This window comes from Nesoenas mayeri (assembly GCF_963082525.1).
Source record: "Nesoenas mayeri genome assembly, chromosome: 5".
NCBI lineage: Eukaryota > Metazoa > Chordata > Aves > Columbiformes > Columbidae > Nesoenas > Nesoenas mayeri.
In genome coordinates, this window is record NC_137548.1 from 52,254,593 (window position 1) to 52,282,541 (window position 27,949).

Consider the following 27,949-nt stretch of genomic DNA (forward strand, 5'->3'; position numbering starts at 1 on the left):
TCAGGACACCTCGATGATCTCCATGCTGCCCGAAAAGCTGGACTGTTTGCCGATTTTGCCCAGCTCTTCTCGGGCCCTTCCCTCAGACATGGTCTCCTCAAACTCCATCTGGCAGCTCCTCCGCTTGAACTGCTTCTCAGCACCAGCCTCCTCGTGCCAGCTGTGCCGCCCGTCCCGCGGCTCAGCCCGCGCCTTGTCCCTCAGTCTGATCTCGCAGCCGCCTGCCACCCCACCACAGCCAAAGGGCGGTGGGTATGGGCCGGTGCTGGCAAACAGGCTCCCGCCGCTGCTGCCGGCGCCACCAGAGTCCATACCGAAGTACCAGCCGGTCTCGCTGCAGGGGGTGCCTGGGGACTCCAGGTGCACCCCGCTCCAGGTGGCAGTGGTGGTGGCGGCAGCTGGCTGGCTGAGCCGCGGGGGCAGCCCGTCCTCGGCGCTGGGGCTCTTGCGTGCAGCACAGGCCCCGCCAACGTTGAGGCTGAGGCCATGGGCCGGCGAGCCCGCCGGGTGCCGGTGCTTCCGCCGCTGCCTCACCTTGGCCTCCAGCAGGAGGTCGGGCCCGCTCGGCCGGTCGGGGCTGTCCGCCCCCGGGGAGAAGGGACTGAGGCCACCAGGGCCCGAGGGGCTGTCCAGCTTGCAGAGTTTGGGGCCATCCCCGGGGCCAGGAGGTCCAGGGGGTTCCTGCCGCAGGCCGGGTGCGTAGGCAGACTTGATGTCCAGGGAAAAGGAGCGTTTGAGGCGGTTGGTGTCCTGGATGCGCTCGGAGGAGAGGTGCAAGCCGTTGAGCCCCTGCTGCAGGGTGGTGGGCGACAGGACCTTCGGGGTCCCGCCGGGCCGCTCGGGTTCGCTGTGTGGGGACACCGGGCTGGCACCTCTCGGCACCTCTTCGGCCTTCTCTGAGGTAGGTGGTGGGGGGTGCCGGCTGCCCTCAGCCGCCTCTGACAGGTCCTGCTGGGCATCCCCCTCGCCCCGGTCACCCTTTGACTTCAGGGCCTTGAGGAGCTTCAGGCTCCTCTCGTACTCCAGGAGCTGGCCCAGGAAGTTGAAGTTGGGTGAGATGGATGGGCGACGGTCCTTAACGAACCTGCCAAGAGGCACAGACAGCTCCAGTTGGTGCTTGGTCCTACAGTGGGTCATCCCTATTCTCTCAGCCTCTTTGGGGAGAAGAGGTATTGTCCAGGACCTTCTAACCAGACTCTCTAAATAAAGGGGTCATGAGGAACCATAGGGTCTTGGGATGTCCCAGGGGTAGAACTGGGACTGCCTTGCTCCTCTATTTTACTGCTCCCAACCATTCCTCATTGCATACACTTAATGAAGGGAGGTTTGGTTTGGTTTGGTTCCACCGTGACTCAGCCAAAGCGAGACAGAGCTTCAAGGAGCTCCCACCCCCTCCTCCTGTGCTCAGCCTGCTTTCCTTCCCTGGACTGAAGCACACCAGTGTCACCCCTCCCTGCCCTCTGAGGAGAACTCACCTGTAAGCATCATCTGATGACATACCCATGGTCTTCATGATGTAGGCAATGGCAATGGTGGCTGACCGGGAGATCCCAGCCAAGCAGTGCACAATCACCTGGCAGCTGGACACCTTGGCCTTGTCTGGGGCATGGTAGAGGAAACAGAGACAAAAACATTGATGTGGTCAGAGATGGTGGGCAAAATTACTCTAGCCTCCCTCCCCAGCCCTCAATCCCTTTGTGTGAAAGGACAAGGGCTGCTGGAAGTAAAGACCATGGAGGACACAAGAAGAGTTCAGGTCTTGAAGGCTGAGAAATAGAGGGTCCACAAACATTTTAACAAAAGCTCACCAATGAATTCAATGGACTTGTCCAGCCAGGGAAGGAGCTTCTCACAGTAGTTGTCATTGACAGGAATGCGCATGAAGTGACTATCACAGATGAAGTCTGGCTTGGGACAGGAGTTGCTGGCGTTGAGAACATAGCTTATCCCATTCTGTGTCATCAAGTCCTGGTGGGAAAGAAGCAATCAAATGGATGGCTGACTTCAGCAAGCACTGAGTGCTGAAGATCTGCCTTTACATGCACTCCTTGCCTTTTCCCATCCTGATGTTTTCTCCTGTGAGTCTCCCACTGCTGCCTTGACCTAGTAGATGGTAGTACAGCAGAGGCCAGCTGAGAAGGTTGTGTCAATTTAGATGACACAGGTTTGAACCTCAGTAGGTCTTTGCATTGGTCCAAGTAAAAGTAAGCAAGACTAAAAATACCTGGAAGGGGGTTCCAGGGGGGAAAACCTCAGAACTCCATTATGAGTGGAAGAGGCAAATACAAGAAAGAAAATCAGTGGAAATTCTGACTGAAAGCTTTGAAAGTATCAGTTGAGGGAGAGAGGAGGCCTCTCACCAACAGAGTAGTGTGAGTCACTGGCAGCGCCCTATGCTGACCAATGTCAATCCATGTCTTTGCTCCCACACCTCTCAGAAGCACATCAGGAGTTCTTACAGATTTGTTCATTGCTCACAGTTCTTCACTGATCATATGCTCTTGTGTTAGGACATAGGCAGGTGGCAAGAGGAACCACCTCTTCCCTCTTTCTGACACTGGAGTGAACCTGGACTTGTTGTCTGTGACTTTTCTGCTTTGGCCACTTAAATGCCACCATCACTGCCCATTTTTTTGACTCAGCAAAATGAGATGGCACAAGGGAGACCTTAGGTAAATAGGGTCAGATGAAAAACTGCAATGAGGGGGTGAGGTTCGACCCACGGGCCATCCATCGGGGAACTGGCTTGCTGGGTGTGTACTGCTGCATCCACACCAATCTCCATTACTTCCCGTCCAAGGCTACAGTCAGCTTTACCTATATGTGGTGATGACACCAAATTTATGGCTCGTCGGACCTGTCTCTTTCCTCATCCCATCAGACTAAGTATCACCTGTACAACTGGTAGCAGGTTGCTTATAAAAAATAGGGGAACATCTGTGCCAGCTGCTGGGTCTCAGTGCCTGGTCTGTACTATTCCAAGAAGACCCAGGATTAAACAGGAGAAAACATGGAGATATAAGCGTCCTTCTATATGTTAGAGTGCGTGGAGCTGCCATGTGGGATCTCTCCTTTGCAACGTGCTGGAGAAGCATTGCCCATGCACAGCCTCTGCATTTGACCCCATTCTTGCTGCCTATGAATAGAGCATCCTCAGGACACATCATGGCAATGGCAGAAAACACAGCTCCAAAAGATGACCAAAACCCTCTGAGGAGGCAGGGAGAGAAGGAAACCATCCATTTCCAGCCTGACATTGGGTCCTTAAGATACCACATCTGGATTTCGGCCCTGGCTCTCCAGCAGCCGGTTCCTGCCCACCCCAGCAGCCTATGCAGAGCCCGGCCTCGGCTCAGTGGAGCCAGCCCAGCTCCCAGGCTCACATTCTTGGCATTTTTCTCTTTCATTTCCTTCTACTCCCTGTATATAATTTCACTCTCCCTCCTTTCTGTCTCCAACCCTGCTCTGGCGTCATGATTCCTCTCCCCCCTTGTCTGCCCCAGGCGAGGACGCCTGGTTGGCTCCCTCCTGCCTGTGGTAGGCAGGCGCCCAGTGGCATTTTAACTGCAATTCCTCTTTCTTTCTTCTCGCTGTTATTTTTCCTTTAAACAAAATTCCTTCCCTGGCATGACATCACAGCACAGCCCTTTCAGCACCTTTAAAAGGGCACTGTTCCTCTTTTCTTCTCTCTCCCTACAGCAAAACTTTGCTCATTTTTGAGCCTCCTGAACAAGCCCTTGGCCAGAGCTGCCTGTCCCTGCACTGCCATGGCTGAATATCCCAGCTTGCTCCCACTCTCTCTGGCTCCAAAGGGGATCGCAGGGTTGCTGAAATTGGTGTTATCTGGCAGCCTGCCTGGTGAAGTGGGTGGGTGCAAAGCAGGCTCCACATCTCCCCCCAGCTGTGGTAACTCCCCCTCCAAGCTCAGGTGTTTTCCTGGCTATGCTTCTCCTGCTACTGGCACTAGGGAAGAGTTTGACCAACCCAAAGCTCACCAATATAAGATGACTCATTCTGCGACCACCCTCCCCAGTTCTACCAGGCTCTGCCTATGCACTCCTTGCCTTTAGCCTCCTGGTAGGGTCAGACTGAGCATGTGTGGTCCTCTCACTGGGCAGGAGAAGAGTCCTTAATGCCCTCACCCTTCTGCATGGTTGGGGTCTCAGATGGGACAGGGCAGATGTGTTCCCTCAACCGGGCCGTACCTTGTTTAGGACATCTTTCTGGGAGCCCAGGTAGAGATGCGGGAGGATGCGTGTGGGGCCGATGTTGGCCACAGGCAAGCATGGCTGGGAGATGCTCATCGGCAGGATGGCAGCTGGCTTCCCCTCGCAGAGCCCTGGGAAGCAGGACGAGAAGGTGGCAAAGCCTCCTGTGGAGAAAATGGGAACACTGAGTTCATAGCAGTGAGGCTGAGACCATCAGTACCTGGCATCCCAAGACACAGGCTGGAGACAAAGCAGTGATAACCCTGCAACACTGAGAACAGAGCTTTTGGGAGCAAAAAGCCACCAGCCATCACTAAGCAGTGCAGACACGCTGTGATGACTGTGCCACACACATGAAGAAAGGAGTGGAGACCCAACTTTGATTTTTCCTGCTGCAGCTGAATATTAAGCCACATGTGAGGTATCCCGCACCCCCTCTTGCTCTTTGTAACTTCATTCAAATCCCAGGAAGAGAAAGTCCTTTTCTTGGCTGCCTACTGCTCTGAGCACAACCAGGGTCACTTTTTGATGGCAAAACCCACCAGTGCAGGATGAGGGCAAGCAAGCCCATCGAGCTACAAAGTTCCTGGGGCTGGGGAGATCAAGGCCAAACATTGTTGCAATGGCTACATGTAAACATTGCAGTTTCTTAGAGATGACCCCTCTGCCCAGCCTCACCAAGCCCATGTTTTCCACCACACTGGACCGGACCAACACATCGGTACCTGCAGGCCATTGCTGTTTTTCATGCTCCAATCTTACTGAATGTGACAGCAAGCAGTGCCCAATTTACCGCACCAAGCTGCTGGGCCATCATAATCAACTTGAGCATCTCAAAGACCGATATTAAGAGAAAATGCCCGGCTGGGTCCGCGGCAGGTGGCATCTGACAGCCAGAGCTATCACCACGGTGTCTGGCATGGCCAAAAGCATGGTCTAGATGTGAATGAGCCCATTCCAAGCTCAAGCAGCAAGAGCACTGACTTGACCTAGGCAGCAAGCATTGCCCTGCCTGCATGGTGGGCAACTCAGGGAGCTGGAAAAGCTCCACTGCTGTCATAAGTCCTGTGTGATTGTGTAAGGCCACAGGCGATCCTGATTTGCTCTCGCTCATTGATCCTGTCCTCCAGGGTAGAGCTGGGTCTGGCTAGTGATGGTCCAACCAGTGTCTCTTGAGATTTTCCCCTTTTATGTGAATAAGCAGATGCAGCTTGACATCACCCAAATGGCAGAGAAGACTGTGGTGCTTGACCACCTTGTACTGTCAGAGGGACTAGGATGTCCTCACAAGATCCTTCTGAAAGTCCAAATCTATGGAATCAGCACCATGGGAATCCTTGGCTCATCTCCACAGATAAACAGGACCTTTGGTAATGAACTTTTCATCCCATCTCTCCCCTTCACAAGCAGGGCAGCCTTTGCACATTCTCAATTTACCTTCTCCAGGACCTTGCCAGCATTTCTGCTGACCCTCCTGGAGCACCTCCCTGGCTGCTGGTCTGGCACACAGGCTCAGGTCAGGTACAACTGGTGCTGCCAACAACTCACCCCATGTATTTGGGAGGTGAAGTTAATGGAGAAGCCAGAGCAGTGCACAAAATCATGCTTACATCACCTAGGAACAAACGAGGTCCTCCACCACCCTCCATCTCATCAGTTCCTGGTGTCAGCTGCCACTGCTCCAAGAGGAAGGTGTCCTTCCACCAATCTCTTTCCTCCCCTATGTTTTCCTGGCTGGCAGCTGGCTGACAGCTCCCAGCTTCAAAATCTGGCCAAATGGGAGGGGTAGAGTTAAAGCACCTTATCTTCTCCAGCACTTCCTTTTCTTTGGCTCCCTCTGAAATGACATCACCTCTCAACTGGGACATTAAATCAGAGCAAAAGCAGGAGGCCCAGCACAGGTGCAGCACAGCTCTGGTTACTGCTCATCCCTGTGCTGTGTCCCCATTGCCAAGGAGCGTAAATCACCAGCCAGAGCCCCGCATGGACACATGTGAACTCCCCGCTTTGTCCCCAAGCTTGAGCACAGACTGCTGATGCCTGAGGGATGCTCAAGAAGAAACCCTGCAGGAAGGGCTTCCTTCAGCTACCCTCGGGAAGCCTGCAGCACACTGGGGTGCAGATTTCACCCCTGGAGTCATGCAAAACAACATGGGAATTTTTCCAAAAGAAACCAGCACTTTTTTTGAGGAGCAGAGTGCACACAAGTGCAGCCCTGGGGATCAGCAGCTACTCTGATCCTCATCCTCTCACCATCACTCATACCCATCAAGAGCTGCCCAGGGCTGTGTACAGCTTTGTATTGCTCTTCAAAAGCCAGAAGTGCAGGGTGATCTCACAGCTAAAGCAGGTTGTGGCACGCAGCTTTCTCCCCCTTGCTCACCTCTGCCGACACTTGCCCGGCCACAGATCCCCCGCCAGCCCTGCCTGGGGAAGTCCAGGCAGGGGCTGAGGGGGCTGCAAAGGACGTGGGGATGTTTACAGAAAGTGGCAGCAGCACCTTCTGCAGTGCCTATCCCAGCATGCTGCCAGCAGCCAGAGGATGCCAGCATCTGAAATTATGCCCGTAGCTCTCCCTGCTTGTCCCAAGCAGAGCGTCAATCATGTGTCTGGGAGCCCGGGCATGCTCTCATCCTCCCTGTCCTCATTTCCCCCATGCTTGCAGCTGCTGAGGGCAGCTGGGGCTTGGGGGAAACCCTAGAGATGGGGCTGGGTACCCAACACCATCCCAACCTCGGAGCAGCACTCACCCCACCCCGTGCCGGCTGCTCTAGCATGCCTTTCATTTTTAGAAAGTGAAGCAGCTATTCAAAACAATCCCAAAGGTAGTGAATGTCCCTGGCTGAGCTCCAACCCATACCTGGGCTTTCCCCGCTCCATACCCCGGGCCATAGATCCCAGCCTTTCCTGGGAGGGAGCGGCCCCACAGAGTAAGGAGCCAGGGCAGCATTGCATCTTTCCTCTTTTATTTTCCGTGCTGGCAGTGGGAGAGCCGTTTCTCTTGGAATGTGGGGAATTAAGCTCAGGAAGGATTTGTATCTGATGTAGAGCAGGTGCTTAGGGATCTCTGGTGTCTTGATGCTTCCCTTGAGCCTGGCAAGAGCTTGCTGGAGAGGAGCTGGTCCCTGCATGACACAGTCTCGTGCACTGTTCATGGTTCTAGCACTCCTGAGGGCTCTCAAAATCATTCCCTGGAAAAAACAGTGTCTTCCTGCCTCCTGCAATTACCTGAGGCAGGGGTGGGGCCCACAAAAGATGGGAGATATTTGGGTACAAGGAACCAGGCCAGAAATGGGGACACCTTCACTGCTCCTGCTGAGGATGGAGGAAGGAGGAGCCAAGAACCAGCATCAGGCAAGTCTCTGGGAGGGCTGGGGGGTGAAAATCACACCCCTGGCTTTGGAGGGTTCATTCAGCAATGCTCCCAGAGACACAAAAACCCTTAATGGTGTCGAGCTCAAGGTGGGGCTGAAGGGTAATGCAGCTTTGAGGAGGGAGAGGAATGCTGTAAGGAAAGAGGGAAACTGAGGCAAGGGCTGTTGCAGCAGCTTAGTGCCAGAAAAGCGTGAAAACTGATAGCTCATTTCTTCCCCCATCCCTGACTTTGCTCACAGGATGCTGAACCTCCATTCCACCACCTGCTGTGTCCTGCAGAGACCCCTCTGGGCCAGCCCTGCTCTGCATGGCCCTGGCAGCAAAAAGAGGAGGGGAAAAAACCCACAACGTCTCTCGCACTCCCATCTTTGCCAGGCCCTCCCCTCTGCATGTTTTGCAGCTGAACATCTATGACAACCTCTCAGTGAAACTGGATTTGCTGGGAGAACAGACGCTGCAGAGGGAAGGCGGCCAGCCTGGGAATCTTTCCCGAGCCCATCCATCAGGCAGTAGCATCTTTGAATTAGCGCCTGTGGTACCAGCACTACTGCAACCATTGGGGAGCCCTGCGACTTTTACCCCTGAGCAGCAAACTGCATGGTAAGGAGCCCCTTTGCCAGTCTCTCTTTGCACTAGTGGCTGTGTAAGACCCTGGGGTGGCTATAACCAAAATGAACTAAAAGCCCCAGTGCCTGGTGCTGGGCTGATGGGCATGGAAGGAGATCAGGTGGAAGGAAGAGGTGTTGGACTTTTGAATTGGGACCCTGCCACACCTGGGGACCTCCCCGCTGCCTTGACTGTCACCCTCAGGTGGTCTCTGGGGACATCCAGCAGATGGTTGGGACACTGACAACATGTAAGGCATCACCCAACACTTGCAAGTTACCCTGCTCCCCTCTTTGCCAAGGCAGGGCAGCAGTAGTGGTGCAGGGAGGCTGAAAAGTCCTGGACATGGTGTGGCATTGTTTTCCTCCTGGTGGTAAGCCCCAGCTTTGGGGATTTACAATCTGTTGAGCTGCATGGGATGTTATGGGAGATGCTGCTGGTGACAAAAGGGAGGTGTGGGGCACATTAGGCAGGGATATCCCAGACCCCTGTTGCTCCCTGTGCTCTCCCTGCAAGGAGGCTGTCTTCCTAGGCTGGAGGCATATAGTGGAGACAGGGAAATGATGGGGCTTGAAAACCCTTTTGCATCTCACTCTGATGACTGCACACTGCCTATTCATCTCCTGCCCCATGGACTCACCTCTTTCAGAGTCTCTTGAAACAGCCCAACAGCTCTGGCCTCAATGTGGTGCCCTGCTGACTGCAAGAAATCATGGAAGAGCTATCCAGGACACCTGCTTTACCCCAAAACTGCTCTTCAGGAGAGTCACTTGCCTCTTGAACACCCTCAGCCCCATGAGTCTCCTAATTGCCCCTCACAGCCACACCGAGCAGCAGGGACATGTCCTGTTCACCAGCCTCCCATGTGCATGGTGGAGCACATCCAACCCAAAGCCCCCGAACAGGAAACAGGGAATAAGAGGTGACACGTCACCCTGCTGTGCCATCAGCCTGTGGCAGCAAGAAGGAGAGGAACAAGCACAGCTGGAGCTGCAAACCCTTCCTCGGCCAGCAGCCACTGCACCCTACCTCCTCATCCCCAGCTCTTACACCAGGAGCTAGCAGGAGACCTATAAAGGGGTATTAAAGATGTAGCCTATAGCCCACCCTCATTGCTCCTATAATGAGTGTTAAAGAGCAGCAGCCAGAGCTGCTCAGAGACCAGTTCCCTGTGCAGGTGTTGCAGCTTTTGTTGCAGCCCACAACCTCATCAGTAGGTTTTGTGCCGGTGCTCATGCTGGACACCCTCTGCCCTCTTACAGCTCCTGGCGGCTGAGGAGGTTGAGAGAGGCTGGGCTTTGCCCAGCTCTCATTAAAATGCCTGCGGTGGCTGAGAGCTGCTGCCAGGATGGCACGTGGCGAGGAGCAGCGGGCATGCTCCAGCAGCAGCTGCCACACCAGCACGGCTCCCCAACTGCTGTGCTGGCTCTGTAGCCAGGATGGTGACTGGATGCCCCATCCCCATCACCCCAGCCCCCTGGGGACATGCTGCTCCCAGTGCCCTGACATCCATTCCCAAGTGTTAAACCACTTTGCTGAATTGAGGCATGGCAGATGACGAGAGCTGGGGGGACCTGCAAAACCCCAGCCCTCACCTGCATCGTGCTTAGCCTTGGCAGGGCAGTAAGCCTGAGTATTTGGCCGAACACCTTTATGGCAGGTTGAATTGAAGGAAAAAAAGTGGAGGGGCCAGACACACCACATGTCAACGCCCAGAGCCGCTGGGAAAATCCCTCTTTGCAAAACGCCGTCTCCCTGGCTCTTGTGCTGGGTGGGAGCCTGTTGGTGCTGGCAGCTAAGCCGGGTGATGTGTTGAAACGCTGCTTACTACCACCCTTACTCACTGCACTCCGGGAAGCTCCAGGGCTTTGTCAGCACTTCCCGCTGCCTGGGATGTTTCTGAGTTTTCCCTCTGCCTCCATCCTCACTGTTTCCCTCTTGGCACTGCAGCCCCCTTTGCTTTTCCACAGCTCTGCCAGCAATACCTGGTGCAGGCAGCCCTTCCAGTGATGCCCAATGCAGGCAGCCTTGCCCTTCCCACCTGCCTGGGTGAAATCCCGGTGCTCTGCAGCCTGGACAACTCGCCCTCTCCTGGCTGATGCTGTTTTTCTTCCCCCCATCCCAGTGCATCAGAGAGAGATGTCTGTTACTCACACAGTCCTCTATCCCCGCTTTGCATCCCCCTGCCCAGCCCCTCGGCTCTCTCCCAGCCCAGGTTTCAACCTCACTTCCCTCAGCACCAAATTTCATCACCCCACTGCTGGCAGTGGGGATGAGAAAGCCAATGAATCAGCCCTATTATGGATTCATGTGAATTCCCACTTCCCCAACAGTCACCCCGAACAGCCTCTGCCCATCTGCTGCTACATCGCCCTGCTGCTTCCCACCCAGCCCCGCCCGGCCTCACAGGCTGGTCTCAGACCCCACTCCCGTTCTCCCAAATGAGAGGAAAACGACCTTAAAAAAAAAAAAAAAGAAAAAAAAAAAGAAAAAAAAGCGGCAGAAAGGAAGCCCTCCACCCACACAACCACAGACATGCTCCCTGAGCTGCTGGGCTTGATTTTCCTCCAGTGACTGTGCCGGCTTTGGACCAGCCTTACTTGTTCTAAGTAAAGAAAAATGTGTCATTTCCAGGAGTGACTTATTACTAATGACACCATCACTGGGTTATGTGCTTCATGCCACAAAAACCTGTCAAGCACTTTTAGCAGGCTCCCATTTTAAGTGGTGATGGAGGGGAAGTTTCTTGATTCAATCCTTCGGTAATCTAGGTCATTCCAGGCTCGGCATATTTTTAAGCTACTCCATTTAATATCCCCTTCCTCCGCTTGCCCTTCACTTGAGGGGTGGAAACACTGCAAGCCCCCTTTCTGAAAGAAATCCCCGAACATGGGCAGGCAGCAACCACGCTAGTGAAGCGAAATGGCTCCGCCGGGCAGCTGCCTGGGCGCGGGCAGCAGCGCAGCGCTCCATCAGCCCATCGCTCCCGGCTCACCTCGCCGCCCTCCCCCGCAACTCCCCTTTGCCCGGGGCGCGCATGCCCGCAGCCTCGGTGACCCCTCCAAAGCGGCGCCCGAGGGAGCAGAGATGCCAGCGGCAGAGGCTGCGCTGGCTCCCGTAGCTTTCCTCTGCTCCGTCCGCGCACCCGCCAAGCTTGCCTGGCTGGAGGAGGGTTCAGGGGACTCCGGAGCGGTCCCTCTCCGGCCAGGCAGCTTCTCTGGACCCCGCAGCAGGTGGGAAAGCTGCTTAACGCCGGGCCCGCTGCAGATGCTCCTGCCCGCTGCAGGCAGCCTCTCACCTGTCTGAAGGAGCTGCCCGCTCCGTGCAGCTGTTTTCCTGCTGCTGCCTGCAGGACCGCGCTAGCTGCCTCCGCAACCGCTTCCGCGCATTGCCCGGGGCTGGGACCCGACGATCGCTCCCCCTCCGCACGCTCTCCGCTCGCCTCCATCGCCCCGCTCGCCAGCCACCGCGCTCCGCTCCCCGTCAGCCGCTCGGCAAAGGCGTCCCCCGGGCAAAGCAGGGCTCAGGCGGAGCAGCCCTCTCTTCCCCCTCCGTCCCCATCGGAAGGAAAGGAGCCGGCCGGCTGACAAACCTCTCATGTCCCTGCTCTCCTTCATCCTCCGCACCCTTATTTTCAGCTTCATCTGCCCTTCGCGCATGTCTGTCCAGAACTGGTCCTCGGAGGGAGCAATCACTACATCCACGGGCATCCAGGCAGCCGGGCTGCGGCTCGCGGAGGCACCTCTTGCCTTAGCAAAACAACAGCTGTCGGCCAAACAAAATCCTAAAAAAAATAAAAAAGCCCCCCTGCGGCAGAGCACCGCCAGCCTCCGCCCGGCTCCAGCCTTCAGGCTGAAAAAATAAAAAGCGCTAAAAAAATAACGATATCGAGGGGGGTGAGGGGTCCCGGCGTAGCCCCCTTTCCCCGGCCGCCCTCCGCCTCGCCTCTCGCTCCCTGCGTGCGCGGCTCCTGCTCCGGCTCGAATGAGCTCAGCGGTGCGCAGCAGCCCCGCGGATCCATCCGCCGCCGCGCTCCCAGCGCGCTCCTAGCTAACGGGTCAGGCATGCGGCCGCATTCCTTACTCAGCACACAGACACGCAGGAGAACGCCGGGCCTGACATATGCTTCGCTCCCTGCTTAAAGGCACAACCGCGATTTTCTCGCCCGCCCAAAGGCCCCCCACAGTGAGCAGCCGCTGCAGGAGGTGGATCGTTGTACCACGCCGGATTTGGCCCCGCAGAGTTAATTTGAGGACAGGGACTTGGAAGGAAGAAGCTAATGCCCACACCTCATTTTAACACCAGACAGGGTGGTGCATGATCAAACTCCTGCATCAAAGGAGGGATGCAGCACCACTCTCCATCCCTGCTCCCTGCTGCTCCCAGTCAGGTGACAGGCACCCCATGGCTGTGCACCATCCTGCCCCCTCCCCACAGCTGCTCCTGGCAGGACCAACATGCAGATGTTTAACTCTGAACAGCAGTGCCAGGCAGGGCAATGCCACAATCTGAGTTTCTCATGGGGGAAACTGAGGCACAAAAGCTTAAATAACTTATCCAGGGTTCTCTGCTGCAGGGCAGAGCCAGGGACCAGACAGCAGGTCTTCAGAACTAACCACTAACTCATCTTGATGTCTCCATTGAGAGTATCACCCAGGAGGGATGCTCATCCTGGAGTGGTTTCAAACAGCTGGAGACAAACGGGCTCCAACAGCTGGTGTGGGGAAGGGCTGGTGCTGGGCTGCTCACACCTGCGCATGGCCACGTCAGATGGAGTCACCTTCCCAGTCCCAGCAGATCAGGACTGCTGTCTAGAGGAGATGCACCCTCCACCAAAACTTTCTCATATGCAAAAGTCAAGCAAGAGGGAACATGTAGGAATGGGCTTTCCTAGTCTTTCTGGGGTCTATCCATCTGCAGTGGCTTCTGCAGCAGGTGGAGGCCAGTATGTTTTCTTCTTTACATTTGTCCTCGAGGAGAGAATTACTTGTCCCCCCTTTCCACCCATGGGACTCCTTAATACGTCTCCACACAGCTCCTTATGAGTTTATTGGTCTGAGCCCAGGCCTCCAGAAAATCATTCAGGATTATAGTACGTGGAGGAGTGAGGGGGAGCATGTATTGTGCCTTTGAAAATCTGAAGCTTTACGGGCTGAAAAACTCCAGGCTGAGCCACATGTGAGTGACTTCAGTGTTTTTCCTTTGAATGACATCACATGAGATGAGGTCATTGGCATTAACTAAGTGCTCTCCCCTCCCCCCCACTGCGAGTGGAGCCAGCCTCTTAACAAGCCTTGTTGTTGTAACAAATATGGTTTGATTATTATCAGATGTGGGTCAGAGGTTGGATAAAATTCAAAGCATGCTCCAACTAGGCTGGAAGAGAGAGGAGCAGCCTTACTCCAAGAGCCATGCTTCGGAAGGGGCTCTCACAGCAGCTCCCCAGGGGGTCCGTGCTCCACCACATTTGCCACCTCTGTCCTTATGAGGGAGGGTGCATGATGCTGGCGGCTAGTGCCAATAGCTCTTAACAATGGAGATGCCTCCATGCCCCATCACTGCTGTGACAGTGGTGCTCTACCCACTCTGGTGGGCTATTTGGCTGAGACTCGCTCCATCAGCTGTGGTGGGGGCTCCACTGGGGTGGAAACCATCGCTGGGCCATGCAGGGGCAGGGCATGGCTGCTCTGTGCCAGCCAAATGGGATGCTACAGGAAGCATGTGGTGAATTAGGGGGTGCAATCATCAACCTGCCCTTGATCCAGTAGTGCACAAACACGTATTTGCCTTCCATCGCTGCCCTCTGGCTGCCTGACTCGCTCAGACTTGCAAGAGCCCTCAGCACAATTTATTTTGGTACTGGCATGTTCCTTCAGGATATGTTTGGACTGAGTTTTCAGTTCAGGGCTGCTGGGAGCTGGGCATGACATCACCAGGCAGCACTTGATGCAAGGGGTTCACCAGTATCCCCATGTCCCTCTGAACCTCAGTAAGAAACAAGTGAGCGCAGTTAGTCAGCCACCTCCTTCCTCTACCAGTGCGGGGTCCAGCCACATGGAGCTGCCACCAGCAGCCACTGTTCCCCAGGCAGCATCCTCCTCTCTGCTCTCTCCCCATTTTCTTCACCCCTTTGCCAGGACCAGGGTAGGGGTTGGGAGCTGCTGCTGAGGCAGCGAGGAGCTGGCAAGTAGAGAGATGAAAGGCAACGTCCATAGAGCAGAGATACATCCCATGTATCAGCTGCTGCCCCTCAGCCCCTTTTCCCAGGTGCTCCTCCTGGCCAGGCTGTCGCCCATCCTGCCTCCAGCCCCTACTTAGGAGACAGAGGTGTATCATCAGGGAGAGATGAGCAGCCTTGCCAGCCCCACTTCATTCTCATTGCCACTGCACTCACCAGAAAAACATCTGCTGCAGTGGGTCAGAGAGACTTGTGCAACTCGCCTGCAAGGGCAGGGAGCAGAATGAGCTCCTGTTCAGCACCTTCATGCCCATCATGACAGAACCTATAGCCTGGTATGAGCCCAGCTGGGCGGTGGTTCCTCCCTCCACCCAGCGCCAGGGCCTTATAATAATTGCCAGTGCAGAACTTTCACAAGCATGTGGCATGGGCCCAGGGGAAGGGGGAGGCGGATAAGGGGAGGTAGGTTTCTCAAAAGGAAGGAAACCGTAACTGGGCAGTGGCTCCTGCGCATCGGGATCTCTTACTGGGGAAGTTGCCTTCTTCCCATCAGCTTTCCAGAAATGAGAAACGAAATTACACGGTGGATTTTTAAGTCTTGGCAACCAAAGTGCTGCTCTTCACTGAGCCCCTTCTCCTCCTTCCCTCTCTGCCTTTGGTCCTTTTGCTTGCCTTTTCTGGGTCCAATGGTTAAAAACATGGCTTGAGGGGGAGGGGAAGCTCCTCAGGGTAATTATAGAATCGGGAAAACAAGTTGTCTGACGACAGTGTTGCTAAACAGGGAGGTTTAGAGCATAGGTCTGGAATACAATCAGCTCACACATACATGACCTGGCTTAACCCCTCCTAGGGATGCAGCCGCTGCTCCCACCATGGCTGAAACCCTCCTAGGGATCTCCTGGTCATGGTGGAGGGTGGGAAGGGGGCACCTTACCCCAGTGCTGTGCATTGGACTGAGGAACTGGGAGCACTGCCTAGGGCCACCACCAGGCTGGGTGGCCAGGGTTGGATGCCAGCACCCACTGGATAGGGGCTGGAGGGCAAGAAAACACAGTCCTGCCCTGGTCAAGGTGATCCCAGACAGCTTTGCCGAAGGAAAGCAAGCAATTCCTCCAGTGCCATGGACTCAGGGATGTGCAAGAGGGAGGGAGTTTTGGAGAGTTACCTAAACCTCTAGGACTGTAAAAAAACCTCACAAAACTTGGTGTTGCCCTTTGAAATCCAACCTCCAGTGGCTAAAGCTAATGTTATGATTTTAAAAAAGCGCCTCTCCCACTAGGCTGGCAATAGCACCCTACCTCCATCCCTCTGGACGGTCAAAAGAAAAGCATCACCACCGGTAACCCTCCTGTGCCCCACCACATACTGCCTGAGAAAAGCCGGGTGTAACTCCTTCCACAACACTTCTTACCCTTCTTCCGTTCCCAAGCATCACGCAGGCAGTTTGTAGATTAACAACAAGCAAGATCCCCATTCACATTGTTTGCAAAACTGCTTATTCAAAACTCCCAGATCTGGGAGAAGTAAGCAATTGAGAGTACAATGTGAGTGCTCTTTCTCATCTCATTCCGCCCCACTCCTGCACCCTCTTTATTCATACCCTGCTATTCATTCCTGCTGGCTGAGGATCTGCTTTTTTGGTTCATCACAGTATGCTATGGGATAAGAGATGTCCACAGGTGGGCAGAGGTGCTTGTGGAAGATTCAGAGGCAATAATTAGACTTTAGAAGAAAAACTTGTGGGTACATCTGATGGATTCACACCTATAAGTCCCTAAGTACTCTTAGACCTTGCAGTGTGAAGGTACCTAAAATAGCCCCAAGACTTGACCTACAGATGCATCTTTAGGCCCATGTACCAAGCAGAGGCTCTGCTGGAGTCAAAGTCCACCAGCTAGTGCATCCTGTATGTGCGATGCCTGCAAGAGACACACTCACATATCAAACTTGACAGATGAAGTCGTGGTCCTGTCCAGAGCTGGTGATGAGGAAGCTGACCATCAAATAACCAGCTGCAGTGGGGTTCTGCGTGCTCACTCCCATCAGACAGCTTCGGACTGACAAACAAACTGTATGTATTTGGGGTATTTTCTTTCTTATGTTTTACACTATTTTTTCTTACATTTGGTTTGTAAAGACACCTTGATCCTGGTTCTGGATCCTGCTACGCTTTTAGCTTCAGCAGCCATGACAAGCTTTGCAGATTCCTTGGAATTTTTGCTGCCTTTTGGATACACATGTCACCTCCAGCCCCTGGGACTTTGACCAAAAGAAAGCCCCGTTTCTCTGCCCTGCCCATGTACTGTTTTTACACCTGCCTAGCTCAGCTTTTCTCATTCATCTTCTCTTTTCCTCCAGAACAGCCCCAGCTCAACTTGTTTCAAGAGGATCAGAAAGCAAGGGAGATCTGATGCTGGCATGTGGCTTCTCACTGACATGACACGCAAAAGCATCACGGTATTTTCAGCCAAGGATGAGCAAAGTCACATTCAGCTGCCCTGATGTTTAACCTTCTTTTAAGATTGTCCCTATGCAGAAAAAAAGTCCTTTCTCTCTTTTTATATTTTTTCAATGATCTATCCCTGAGTCCTTGTTTTAAAATTATTCTAGCCAGTGCTGAATCCACTCATGCCTGGGCAGCCCAAGTCAGCTCCTGCAATGGAAATCCCCTCTCCTTTTTCATGACTGCATTTTGCACATTCTGAAGTCACCTGCCTCTGGTAGATTCCCCTGAAATCCCCCAAATCTCAGCCCCCTCCAGATCACTGCCACCGTGCAATTACAACTCTCCTCGGCTGCTCCGTCTGACTGCGGCACTGCCAGGCTGGAGAGGACCTGGGCCATGGCCGGTGCTGTGGAGGCCACCGCACTCACCACAGAGGAGGATGGCGAGTGGAGGGCTAGGAGGGATTTCTTGCTGATGATACTGTTACATTCTTTCCGAATCCTGGGAGTAAACAGACGCTCCAAATTTAGAAAGAATAGGACTGGAAAATTTAAACATTCCTTGAAGAATTGGTACGGGGCGGGGCGGTGGAGGCTGAAGATGATCTCACACATGTTCCCAAGCCAGATGAAAAGCTCATGACTTGAGCTCAGAAAGCAAGCGAGGGGCCTGTTTCAGGTCAGAGTGCGATATCACAATGATAAAGCTCCTCCAGTGCATGAAACCGCAATGAAAAGAGCCTCTGCCATGCAAAGGGGTCCCAACCCCAGAGGTCTGGGCTACGCAGATCACCGCTGCTGGCCACACTGCCAGCCCAGTTTCATCTCCAGCTGGCATACGGCTTTGGGCACAAGAGAGGGGAGCCCAGTGCTTAGCCCAAGAACCAGGAGTAAGGACAGGATGGGTGCCTGAACATCATCTGGACAAGCATCCCAAGCCCTTGGCTATTGCGTTTAACTGCTGAATGGGAGAAAAGGAATATCTCTCCACCCTCTGCTGTATCTGGACAAATGGAGAGAAGCTGATGAAGCTCAGCACTCAGGAGCTCAGCATTATGCTACAGCTCTGGCCAGGCTCCAATATAAGAACTGGCACGTGGGAGCCATCAGGGAGTGATGGAGCCAGACTGCTGCTGCTGCTTCATAAACAGATAATGGCTGCTAATAAAAACCAAGCAGGAGTTTGCAAAGGGGAAGAAGGAGGGGGTGTGGGGGGAGGGAAGCAAAGTCAAACAAACAAACACACTAAAAAAGGGGGGGCAAAAAAGCGAGGGTTTGTGCTGAAGTAAATAAAGGTTAAAGAACAGTCAGGCTCCTGCAGGAATAGCAGAGCTGGTCTGGGAGGGAGGGGGCATTACGTAATGCAGGAAAAATGTTGGCTCCATTCAGTTTTCCACCACTCCATGTGATGTCAGGAAAACCATATAAATCAACAGGCTTTCTGCTCCCACGGATGGAGGGCAGCAAACAGCACTATTTATACTTACACAATTAGAAAAAAAAAAAAAAGGCAGGAAAAAAGAAGAGAAGCCGATGATTTCCAAGACTGGGAATAATTGACTCAGATTCCTCCTTCCAGCCCCGCTGGAATCACTGCTTCTGGGCTGTTAACCCTTCAGGGGTCCCCAACACTGTTCTTGCTACCCCCATCTCCCCTGTCCTCGCTCATCAGCCTCCACCAGCTGCTTCAAGAGTCCGAAGGATGATGGGCTGGAGGTGAACAAGAACGGTCAAGCATGGCATTTGCATGAGACAGAGACACTGAGGCACAGATGTGTGTCACTCCTGGAGAAACATCTGTTGGGGCTAAAGAGAGCTGGGGAGCACAGAGGGGCTTGGGAGATTCTAGGGCTGCATAGCACTGGCACACAGGTTTGGGGACCCTCAGGATGGGGTTCCCTACGGTACTGGCATCCATTCAGGGACAGGCTGAGATTTCAGGACAGCACCTTGAGATCTCAGCAGCCTTTGCCAGCCCAACTCCCCACTGTGGTCACAAGCCACCTCCAGGGAGGACCTAGGCACCTCTTCTGGGACACAGGATGGGTTGGCGCAAGACCAGGTGCCTGAGCTCAAAGCAGACAGACCAGGGGGTTAAAACCCACCAAGGTGAAGGGTCAGAATCAGGTCGGGCCTGCTCATCCCACCCCAGACCTCCCAAGCACTGCAGAGCTGCCTCTTAAACAACGTGGCTGCTGCCCATGCCGCAGGCAGGAGGAAGCTGCGCCTGTTGGCAAGTGTGCCCAGCCTCCCCCGGATGCTCTCTGCAGCCGCTTCCAGTCACGATTTCCATGTAAAATGCCGCTGCCATGACCCAGTGTTCTACATTTTGGTTCCCATTTTTTCCACCCGGTGATGGCCCACATTCCCCATCAGGCTGTGGCCCTGCAGTGCTTTTAATTAGGAACGTTTAAGCTTCGCTTAGTGCCTAGCACAGCTGTGCTCCTGCTTGGGGGTGTGGACTCCTGCAGCCCAGGGGGATGGAAATCACTGACCTTGGGATGGCAGACGCATGTGCCCAAGCTGGGCGCAGGATTGTTCGCAGGAGGCTCAGTGAAGGCAATGCTGATGGACAGGGAGAGGCATGCTACTGGCAATCACCCAGCATGGGGCATGCAGTGCATGTGGCTGGGATGCACCAGTACTACAGGGGTCCCCCAAGCCTGCCCTTGCTTTCCCAGGGAGAAGGCGGCTCTGGGGCTTTCAGGGCCACCTCACCCAGCCTCATCCCTGCCCCAAGAGGACTCTGGCAGCAGGGTTTTCCAGCCAGCCCATAACACTGCCCCTCGCCCAGCCCTGGGAAAGCGGTGGCGGGTGGGGGGTGCCAGGGTCACGCCATGAATGCTGTTTCCTGACCCGTCCTGGTGACTAAGCAGGTTCCTTCCCAGATGTGACTGAATTTGCGTTCTCCTGCACTGTACACAAGCTCTGCCCTTGTTTATGCCGCGATGACCTTGGAGCCACAGGCACGGCTGCAGGAGCAGGCCAGGGGCTGCTGTAGCAAGCTCATGGTGGCATCCTCAAGCACTAGCCTCAGTAGAGCTCCTGCAACCTGGGCCATGTAATTAGCTTTAACGTGATTTTGTGTAGTCCCTACTTGCTTTTGAAACCCTTGAACTGGTGGTTTATTCCTGCTGTTTCTCTGCTCTGTTCTCCCCATCACAACACAGCTGCTCTAATTCAACAGCACTTACCCATGGCTTGCACAGACAAGGCTCTCTGAATGCCACTTGCTTGTGGCACCTTCCCCATCACAACTACCCTTTCCCAGGGTCTGTCATGCTACCAGGTTTGCGGGGATGGCTGCTCCCTCCATCTCTGCGATGCTTGGGGGACACAGAGGCCAGTGCCCTCACCTCACCCCCAAAACAGTACCCAGTCACCACAGGATGGGGACGGGCTTGGGGAATAGAGATGATCCCCATCTCTGTCCTGTTAGCCCTATCTAGGAGCTTGGCTGAGCTCAGCAGGACCGAGGGGCTGCATGGGGCAGTGCCTGCCCTCCCTTCCATGTGCAGGAGCCGGGCAGACACCCAGCCATGAGGAATCAAAGGCAGCTTTAACTCTCTCTTCGGCAGCTTGCTGCCTCTTTCTTCTCCTTTCTGCTGGGTTAGAGTGTTTCATTCATCGGCCGCCTGCCTCCATTTTACTCTGCAGAAGGGCTGTAATTAGGACAGCACGTGCCTCCTCCTGCCTGTGTGCTCATGCCTGGAGAGCATCATCTCCAGCAGACCCTGAACTCACCCAGTGATGACCCTCTGCCCCAACCCTCATTCCCCTCCCCTTTCTAGAACATCCATGGATTTCCTCTCCTGCCCTCCCTTTGACAGCAGCAAGAGGGAGCAGAGCACCCAAACCACGTCCAGCCCATAGCACATTCACTGGGGATGAAGCAGCACAGGGATGGGGAAATGAAGGGCAGCTTTTGGGTGGCTGGATCTGTGTCACCACAGCCCCACTGTACTCTCCTCTTTCATTCACTCTGACTGGTGGGCGCAGTAACAGGGAGCTGGACAGTGCAAGGAATTAATTCAAGGGGGTCTGAGCTTCCTCAGACTGTGTGCAGGGCTGTCCTCTGTCACCACAGCCACCGGTGGCCAGGAAAGCAGGTGCAGATGGACATATGTGGCCACAGCTCCGTAACTCCAGACTGAGGGCATGAGCGCCAGGTGAAGTGGTAATCCAGGACTCCTACCTGTGAGGATGGAGACGCTGTGGAAACAGCTGTCCAGCTTGCCCAGGAGGATAGAAAGGAAGCTGTCGGCAGCCAAGCCGGTCACGTCCCGCGTGCTCTGGTCATAGACCACCACGTCCTGGTGCTCTTCTGCCTCAACCTGCAGGGAAATGGTGAAAGCCGTGTGTCAGAGAAATAGGCTGAGCATGCTGCTGCCCCCTGTATCATGGGAAACAAAGCTGAATTTAGTAGTCACACAAGTGGGAGACCACAGCTCCATGCTGTCCCCATGAGCTGGCTTCGCTCACTGAATGAAGGGTCCAGCCAGGCTGGGACTCTGTTCCACAGCTATAAGCAAGCGTGTCAGTGCAGATGCCCATCAGAGTAGCCCCAACAACTGTTAGCACTTTTAAGCATCCTACCCCAAATAGGGTCACTCCTCCCCATTGCCCACCCTCAGCTTGCCATTACTTAACCACATCCCAGAAGTCATCATGACTCCTTCCACCACTTCCTCCCCACCCAAACATTGCCCTCAGATAGTCCTCTGCAGCCTGGTTGGTGTCATGGGGATTTTTGGGTGGTTATGCAGGCAGGGGTGCTTCCAGTACAGCCCCCATGCTGCAGCTGGAGCAAGTGGGGCTGGAGTGACAGTTCTTCAGGGCTCAGCCTGGAGACATCATGCCCAGCACAGTAACACCTCTGTAGGTACTGCCCATCTGGAAGCACAACCCAAACCTGCAGATCACCCCTGAGGGCTGAAGGAGAGGGAAAAGCTCTTCTTTAGCTTGGTGGATGTTCAGGGGGATGCTCTTTCTTCCATTTGTAATGCATGGTGGGGCTTGCACACTGCAGATGTGCTGGGGTAGAGGGAAAGCAGCTCCTGGGCTACACTCACGTGACTTTACATGCCACAAACAGCACCCAGCCCTGTTGTTGCTGCAGGGTCTGTGGGGCAGGTGAGATGGGGGCATATCCCACAGGCAGGGATCTGCCTGCAGGCAGGAGTCTCCCCAAGCCTGAATTGCAGTGAGAGCATTCAAGCTGCAGCTGGCCATTCCTATGTCTACCTGAAGGTCTGTGCATGAAAAGAAGATAAAAATTCTTGTAGAGGCATGGCTCAGTGCATTCACTGAATAGCCTGCTGAATGGCATACACCTGCCTTGTGAATGCCGGCCCTCCCAGCTGACAGGGTAAGACATATCCATCATGCTGCAGGAGGGGGAAGAGGCAGGAGTGGGCAGGCAGGGAGAGTCTGTGTCCCTGAGTTGCTCTCTCCTTTGACTTGTGTTGAAGTGGCCCATTGCCCACCCCCTGCCTGTCCCTCTCCGAAATCCCCTTAGGAGACCACTGGAACTAGGAACCACTCACAGACACCTGCCTCCTTTTGTTATCTAACTGCCATGCCCTATCTTACCACCAGAGCAAATTTGCTCGGGATTGCTGCTGATATTAATGCTGCTTTCATACCCTGCCGCAGGTGCTTCCCTGCTCAGCAACGTGAGCACCATCCAAATACAACTGCAGGGAGGACTGATTTAGCTGAGCTCATCATGTCTCCTCGCTGCAGTGGAAGGACAGTCCCACACCAACAGAAATCCCTGCTGGGGCACCACGCCTGACTCTGCAATAGGAAGGGGAGAGCTCAAAGGAGCAGCCTGTTCCAGCCTGGCACTGGGCACTGGAGAGCAAAACTGGCCCTGCAGGTCAGCGAGATGATGAGAGGGATAAAAAGGCAGGATAAGAGGAAGAGAAAAGGACGTGGGAATTTAAAAATATGACACTGAAAAATTATCAAAGCTACGTGGGAGCAAGCCACCTGAGGATCTACCCCAGCATCTCTTCCTTGGCCATCCCTGAAGCAAGACTTACATGAGAGGCCATCCCCAGCACAGCTGGAGGGAAACATGGGGGCTGTTGAGCCAGCTCAGAGCTGGGAGACCACCAGTCCTTAGCAGGGCCACTATCCCTTCAAGCCCTCTAGCATGCTGTTAGCACATTCCAAAAATCCAGTTCCCAGCCTGAATCCCCATGCCAGCAACAGCATCTCCCCCAAAAGCACAGTGAGGCAGGGACCAAGCTGCAGGGGGGCCAGGGCTCATCCTGGCTGCATGGTCCAGGCTGGGGTGGCTGCAGAGGAGATACTGGCTCTAGCCAAGCAGAATTATCCCACAATAGGATTTAGTGTTCCTTTTGCACGGGAAGGCTTTGTTTGGGCCATTACTGCAGGGTTGCTGAGCGACGGCAGAGATGTGTGACACGGTTTATATCTTATTAAAGTTATAAGGTTTCACTCAATGTAAATGCCAAACAAGCACTGGCCTCATATGGCCCGGCTGCAGAAAAAAAATACCTGGCTTGCTGGGGTGAGGATGCCTGCAGGATGGTCCTGAGAAGCCCTGGTGGAGCCCACAAGGGCATCCCAGCTCCTTGCCACAAAGGGAAATGAGAGGGAGATATTTAATCAGGTCCACAGGTCTCCCATTAACTTCACACGCTCCTGATATGCAGGGGAAAGCACAGCCCCATCTCTGGCCTTAAACGTACAGAGCTTAAAAGCTAACCAGGGCAGAGGAGAAGGGTAAAGCTGAAGAGATGCTCAGCGCCAAATCCTGCCTCTTCCAGGTGCTGGCATAGGGTAGAGGCATGTCTGACAACAGAGGAGCAGCACCTCCATGGTGGGAGCTCTCCCATGGGGGTTGCCCATCACCCCGAGACTGCTGAAGTAACCAAACGCCCCAGGCATCATCCTCTAGGAAGGGTCACCAAATCCAGCCACAAGGGGTAGCGGGGCCAAGGTGCAGCAAGTCTTCTGGAAGGTGTTGAGTGGGCTTGCAAACTCATACATGCTTTTGAAAGGCTGCTGGCCCGCCCCAGCACTGGAGGTGCCCCAGGGCACCTCACCAGGGACAAACCTCCTCTTTGCCAGCATCTTGGCTGGAGGGATGGCCAGTCCAGAGCAGGGACCACCTGGCCAACAGCTTCAACCAAACTCCAGCTGAGACTACCCACTGCCTTTGTGCTGAGCCCAGTGCTCCCCAACACCCTCCCCAGCTTTGGCTGGAGATAACTCCCTTACAGACATTTGGTCCCAGGCATTGAGTGTTTCAACACAGTCTGAGTCCCCACTCTGCCTCTGCCTAGCTGCCAAACAGGGAGGATGATGCTCTACAGGTGAGCTGGGCTAAGATAGGAGCAAGCTATTCTTATTATCCCAATTACTACTGACATCTTAGTCACATATTGTTTCAAAACACAGTGAATCACACCACTGAAATAACAGGGCTTCCATCAACATAGAGAGCAGCCAGGCACACAGCTCAAAAATAAGCCCCGGCTTTTCCTCAAGAAAAAGAGCTGTTTGCAGAGCCACACTCCTAACGCAAATAAATAAATATTCCCATTGCCCGAAGAGACCCTCATAATGCCTCAAAATGCTGCTACAACTTCTCTGGAGATAGCTGCATTTTAGGAAGTGAGAAGAGGTCGAGAGGTGGAAAGACTTTCCGGGGGCATCTTGAAGAAGTGAAATTTTCAACATTTCCCTCAAGAAATGCTAGTGAAAACCCCAAGCAGGAATTTCCCATAACCTCTGCCCCTGAAACTGCACCAAGGAGCTGAATTATTCCAGTTGTTATTGGAATTTATTATTGGGAGAATGTATTATTGTTAGTATTGAGAGAAGCATTCAAAAACAAAACCAGAGCAGTAAATTGGTACAATTTTTTTTGTGGAGGGAGACTACTGCTAATTGGGAAATGAATTGCTGCTGTAGCTTTTCCCAGCTTGGGCAGCCTGAGAAGGTGCCACACAACAGGACTTGTGGAATACTGGCTTAGCTGTACTCATGATTCCAGGCATATTTCACTGAAAAAATAAAGGGATTTTTATTATTTTCCCTGTTTCTTCATTCCCATCAAATGGTCCTTTCCTTGCACCAAAAAAGCCAGGCGCTGATGTTATCCCACAACATTGCTCCAAATCACAGCATCCAGAAGCATTATTAATGCTACTCTCCCTTAACAGTGGTATGGAAAAGAAGGGTGCGAGCACTGGGAAAAGCAAACTAGACAAATGCTCTCATGCCCCCTGCCTGCTCACAGGCAGGAGAAGTGGAGGTGAGAGCCAGGTGAGGTCACCCAAAAGCTTTGCTCTGTATCAGCCCTTGCCTGCTTCCCCAAAAGGTGATTGCCACCCAGGGCATTGCTGAGCAGGGATGAGCAGGTCAAGCTCTCTTTGCACTGGGCAGGCAAGGAGGAGCAGGACGAGGTGGGGGCTCAGGGCTGCACGTCCCTGCCCGGGCCGCCCTGCAGCACTGGCAGCACCTTTGTCTCAGCAGCCCTGGCCAGCCGGGGAGCAGGAAACAGGGGGAGGGCGGGAGGCCCGTCAGGAGGAATAATGGGGCTGGACAATCACACCACTGATGTCACCCTTCCTGCCATCTGCTCCCAACACCAGCCATGCCCCTTGTTCCCCCCTTCCCCTAGTTCGCCCCACTGCCTCCCTCAGCCCTGGTGTGGGGAGCCAAGAGCAAAGCAGGGCTGGGGGGGGGTTGGCCAGCGATGGCAGGTCGGGGCAAGGAAACGATATGGTGGTAATGGAGGTCTTAACCAGCTTTCATCACCCCTTTCTGAGGATCTGTGCACCTTGAGGCAGCAGATCATATTAATTTCTGGGAGTCCCAAAATATGTCCAGGACCCAAGTGGCTGTAATCAGAGGTGTGAGGGAAGGAGAAAGGGCGAGAGTTCATCATCCAAAAACGCAAACTCGCAAGTGCATGCACAAAAAGGCTTTGACACCCCACGTCATGGTCACAACCCCTGCTTTATGCCAAATGATGACACAGCTGTGAGCCCCTCTGGGTCCCCAATTGGAGTTTCCCAGGGCAAGTGGCTTAACCTCACGAGGGTGCCCTGAAGCTTAATTAATTCCTGGGCTGTGTGTGCTGGGAGAGCCAGCGTGCAAGTGGCGAGTGCAGCTGGGGCTGCACAGAGCAGCAGTGGGGGCAGAGATTTCAGCCATACGGAAAAGGAAAAAGCTGTGAATTAAAGATGGTGGCAATGCCTCTCCTCTGACCCCTATCTTCCCTGGCTATAATCATGTCCCCAGCCAGTACCTGGATCATTACGCAACGATCCAGGAGGGGGAAGGAGGCAATTGCTCCTTCTATAGGGACAGAACAGAGACCGCCTATCCGTTTGGGAAACACTGCTCTGTGGTTGACAGGCTGTAGGTTTCCAGGCAGACAGCATCAGCTGACATTAACTCTTCCATGCTTCCTCCTTCCCCATCATCTTCCTCTTCATCCTCCCCCTTGCCCATCGCTTTTGCTGCTGCTACTGCTGCCGCTCCACGTGATGGCGGCCACTGCAGAGGTGACCCTTGCTGGGAGGGCAGCCGCGCCACTCTCCTCCTAGCTTGCGAAAAACTGATTATTCTGCTTTATTCTCCCGGGGATTTAAGAGCAGCTAAAGCCGTTCAGGAATCAGTCTCTGCAATCCCCTCCAAATCGCCCAGCCTGGAGCATCACTGCAGCAGATTGGCGCAGTGCCGGCCCCCCCGCGCTGCAAGTCCCCTTGATCCCGGCAGGGTGATGTCACCGGCAGCCAATGCGGACAGCAGTGGCTTCGTGGGGCAGCAGGGGGGGACACGCCGCAGATGGCTCCAGCTGGGCCCAGCATTTGATTAATCGCCTGAATTACCCTAGCTTTGCCATAAAATTACAAGGCGGGAGGGGGGAAACAGTAAAAGCGAGCCTGCAGGAGGGCGAGCATGAACGGCAAATCACCCTCTGGCTCATCCCGCAGCCTGGCACCCTCGGCAGCATCCCGGCACAGGGCAAGACCCGGCCTGTGGCACCATGGGGGCACCCGATGCTGTGCTGGCTGGGGCTCCAGCCCAGTTCCATGGCTCAGAGCCACCTCTATTATTTAACCAGGAGCGATAGAGGAGCCTGGGAGAGATAATATGCCATGACACCGGTTAAGAGCTTCTGGCGTCACAGGGGAGGAGGATTACATGTCCCTGAATGGAGTTAGAGATGACAGAGGGGAGGGGAAGAGTTTTTAGCAGGGGATTAAGCTTACGGCTTCAGGAAGGCTTTGGGGGGTTCTTTGCTGGCGTAGGACAAGTCCTAAGGCAGACAGACCTGTTAGACTTGCCTGGTAAGGGCTCCTGGAGCAGGGAGCCATGCCACTGGGGTGGGTCAACAAAAAGGTCCCCAAGGACAGTGCTATGGCCGCATGAGACCACACTCCAGATCTCCAAAGGGTGCCAGAGAGATGCCAGGAGAAACTGGCGTCAAGAGACGGAGGAGGAGGATGCACATACCAGGCGCAGACCGGCCATTAGGCCAGTCTGCATCCCACCCCCACCCTGCCCCTTTCTACTGGGGAAGAGAATGAGAGCATCCATCAGGAAAGATGAAGGCCAGATCCCATACCTTCATCTTGGAGGCAGGCTGGATGAGCTCTGTGATGGAGACCTTGTCCTGCTGGAGCCTCCTCTTGACGAGCTTGGAGCAGCAGATGTTGACAGAGCTGAGGACGTGCCAGGAGTTGTACTCCACAAAGGAGCGGCTGTCAATGACCAGGGTGCCTTCCGCTCCATTCCTCAGGAGGGTGGCCAGCTTCTTTGGGTCCATCACCTTGCGTGGGAGCCTGTCCCCAGCCATAACGGGCCCGTCCCCTCTATGGCGAGTGGCGTCAAGGGACGGAAGGGCAGGGCAGGGATGCCAGCACTCGTCTCCCAGAGGAGAACGAGCGAGGGGGTAAAAGGTGAGCAGAGCAGCACCCGTCCTGATCTCCTCACACACCGCTAACACCTAGGATGCCAACTCATTGTGCTGAACCTGCAAAGAGAGGAAAGGAGAAGACAACGGGTCAGCTGGGCAGGACACAACACTCACCTTGGGCCAAGTCCCCAGCAGCTTGGCCTTCGGAAGATGCCTTCGGAACAGTGT

At 54.4% G+C, this 27,949-nt stretch overlaps 1 protein-coding gene across 1 annotated transcript; it reads right to left on the minus strand.

Moving 5' to 3' along the window:
- On the minus strand, positions 1 to 27,661 carry DUSP8 (dual specificity phosphatase 8; the record flags this gene model as incomplete). The annotated part of the gene is made up of 6 exons (XM_080345598.1): positions 1 to 1,084; positions 1,476 to 1,599; positions 1,809 to 1,968; positions 4,206 to 4,372; positions 21,008 to 21,146; positions 27,431 to 27,661. The coding sequence occupies 6 exons, from the start codon at positions 27,659 to 27,661 to the stop codon at positions 1 to 3; spliced, it is 1,905 nt and encodes a 634-aa protein (XP_080201724.1).
- Positions 27,662 to 27,949: the final 288 nt, after the last annotated feature.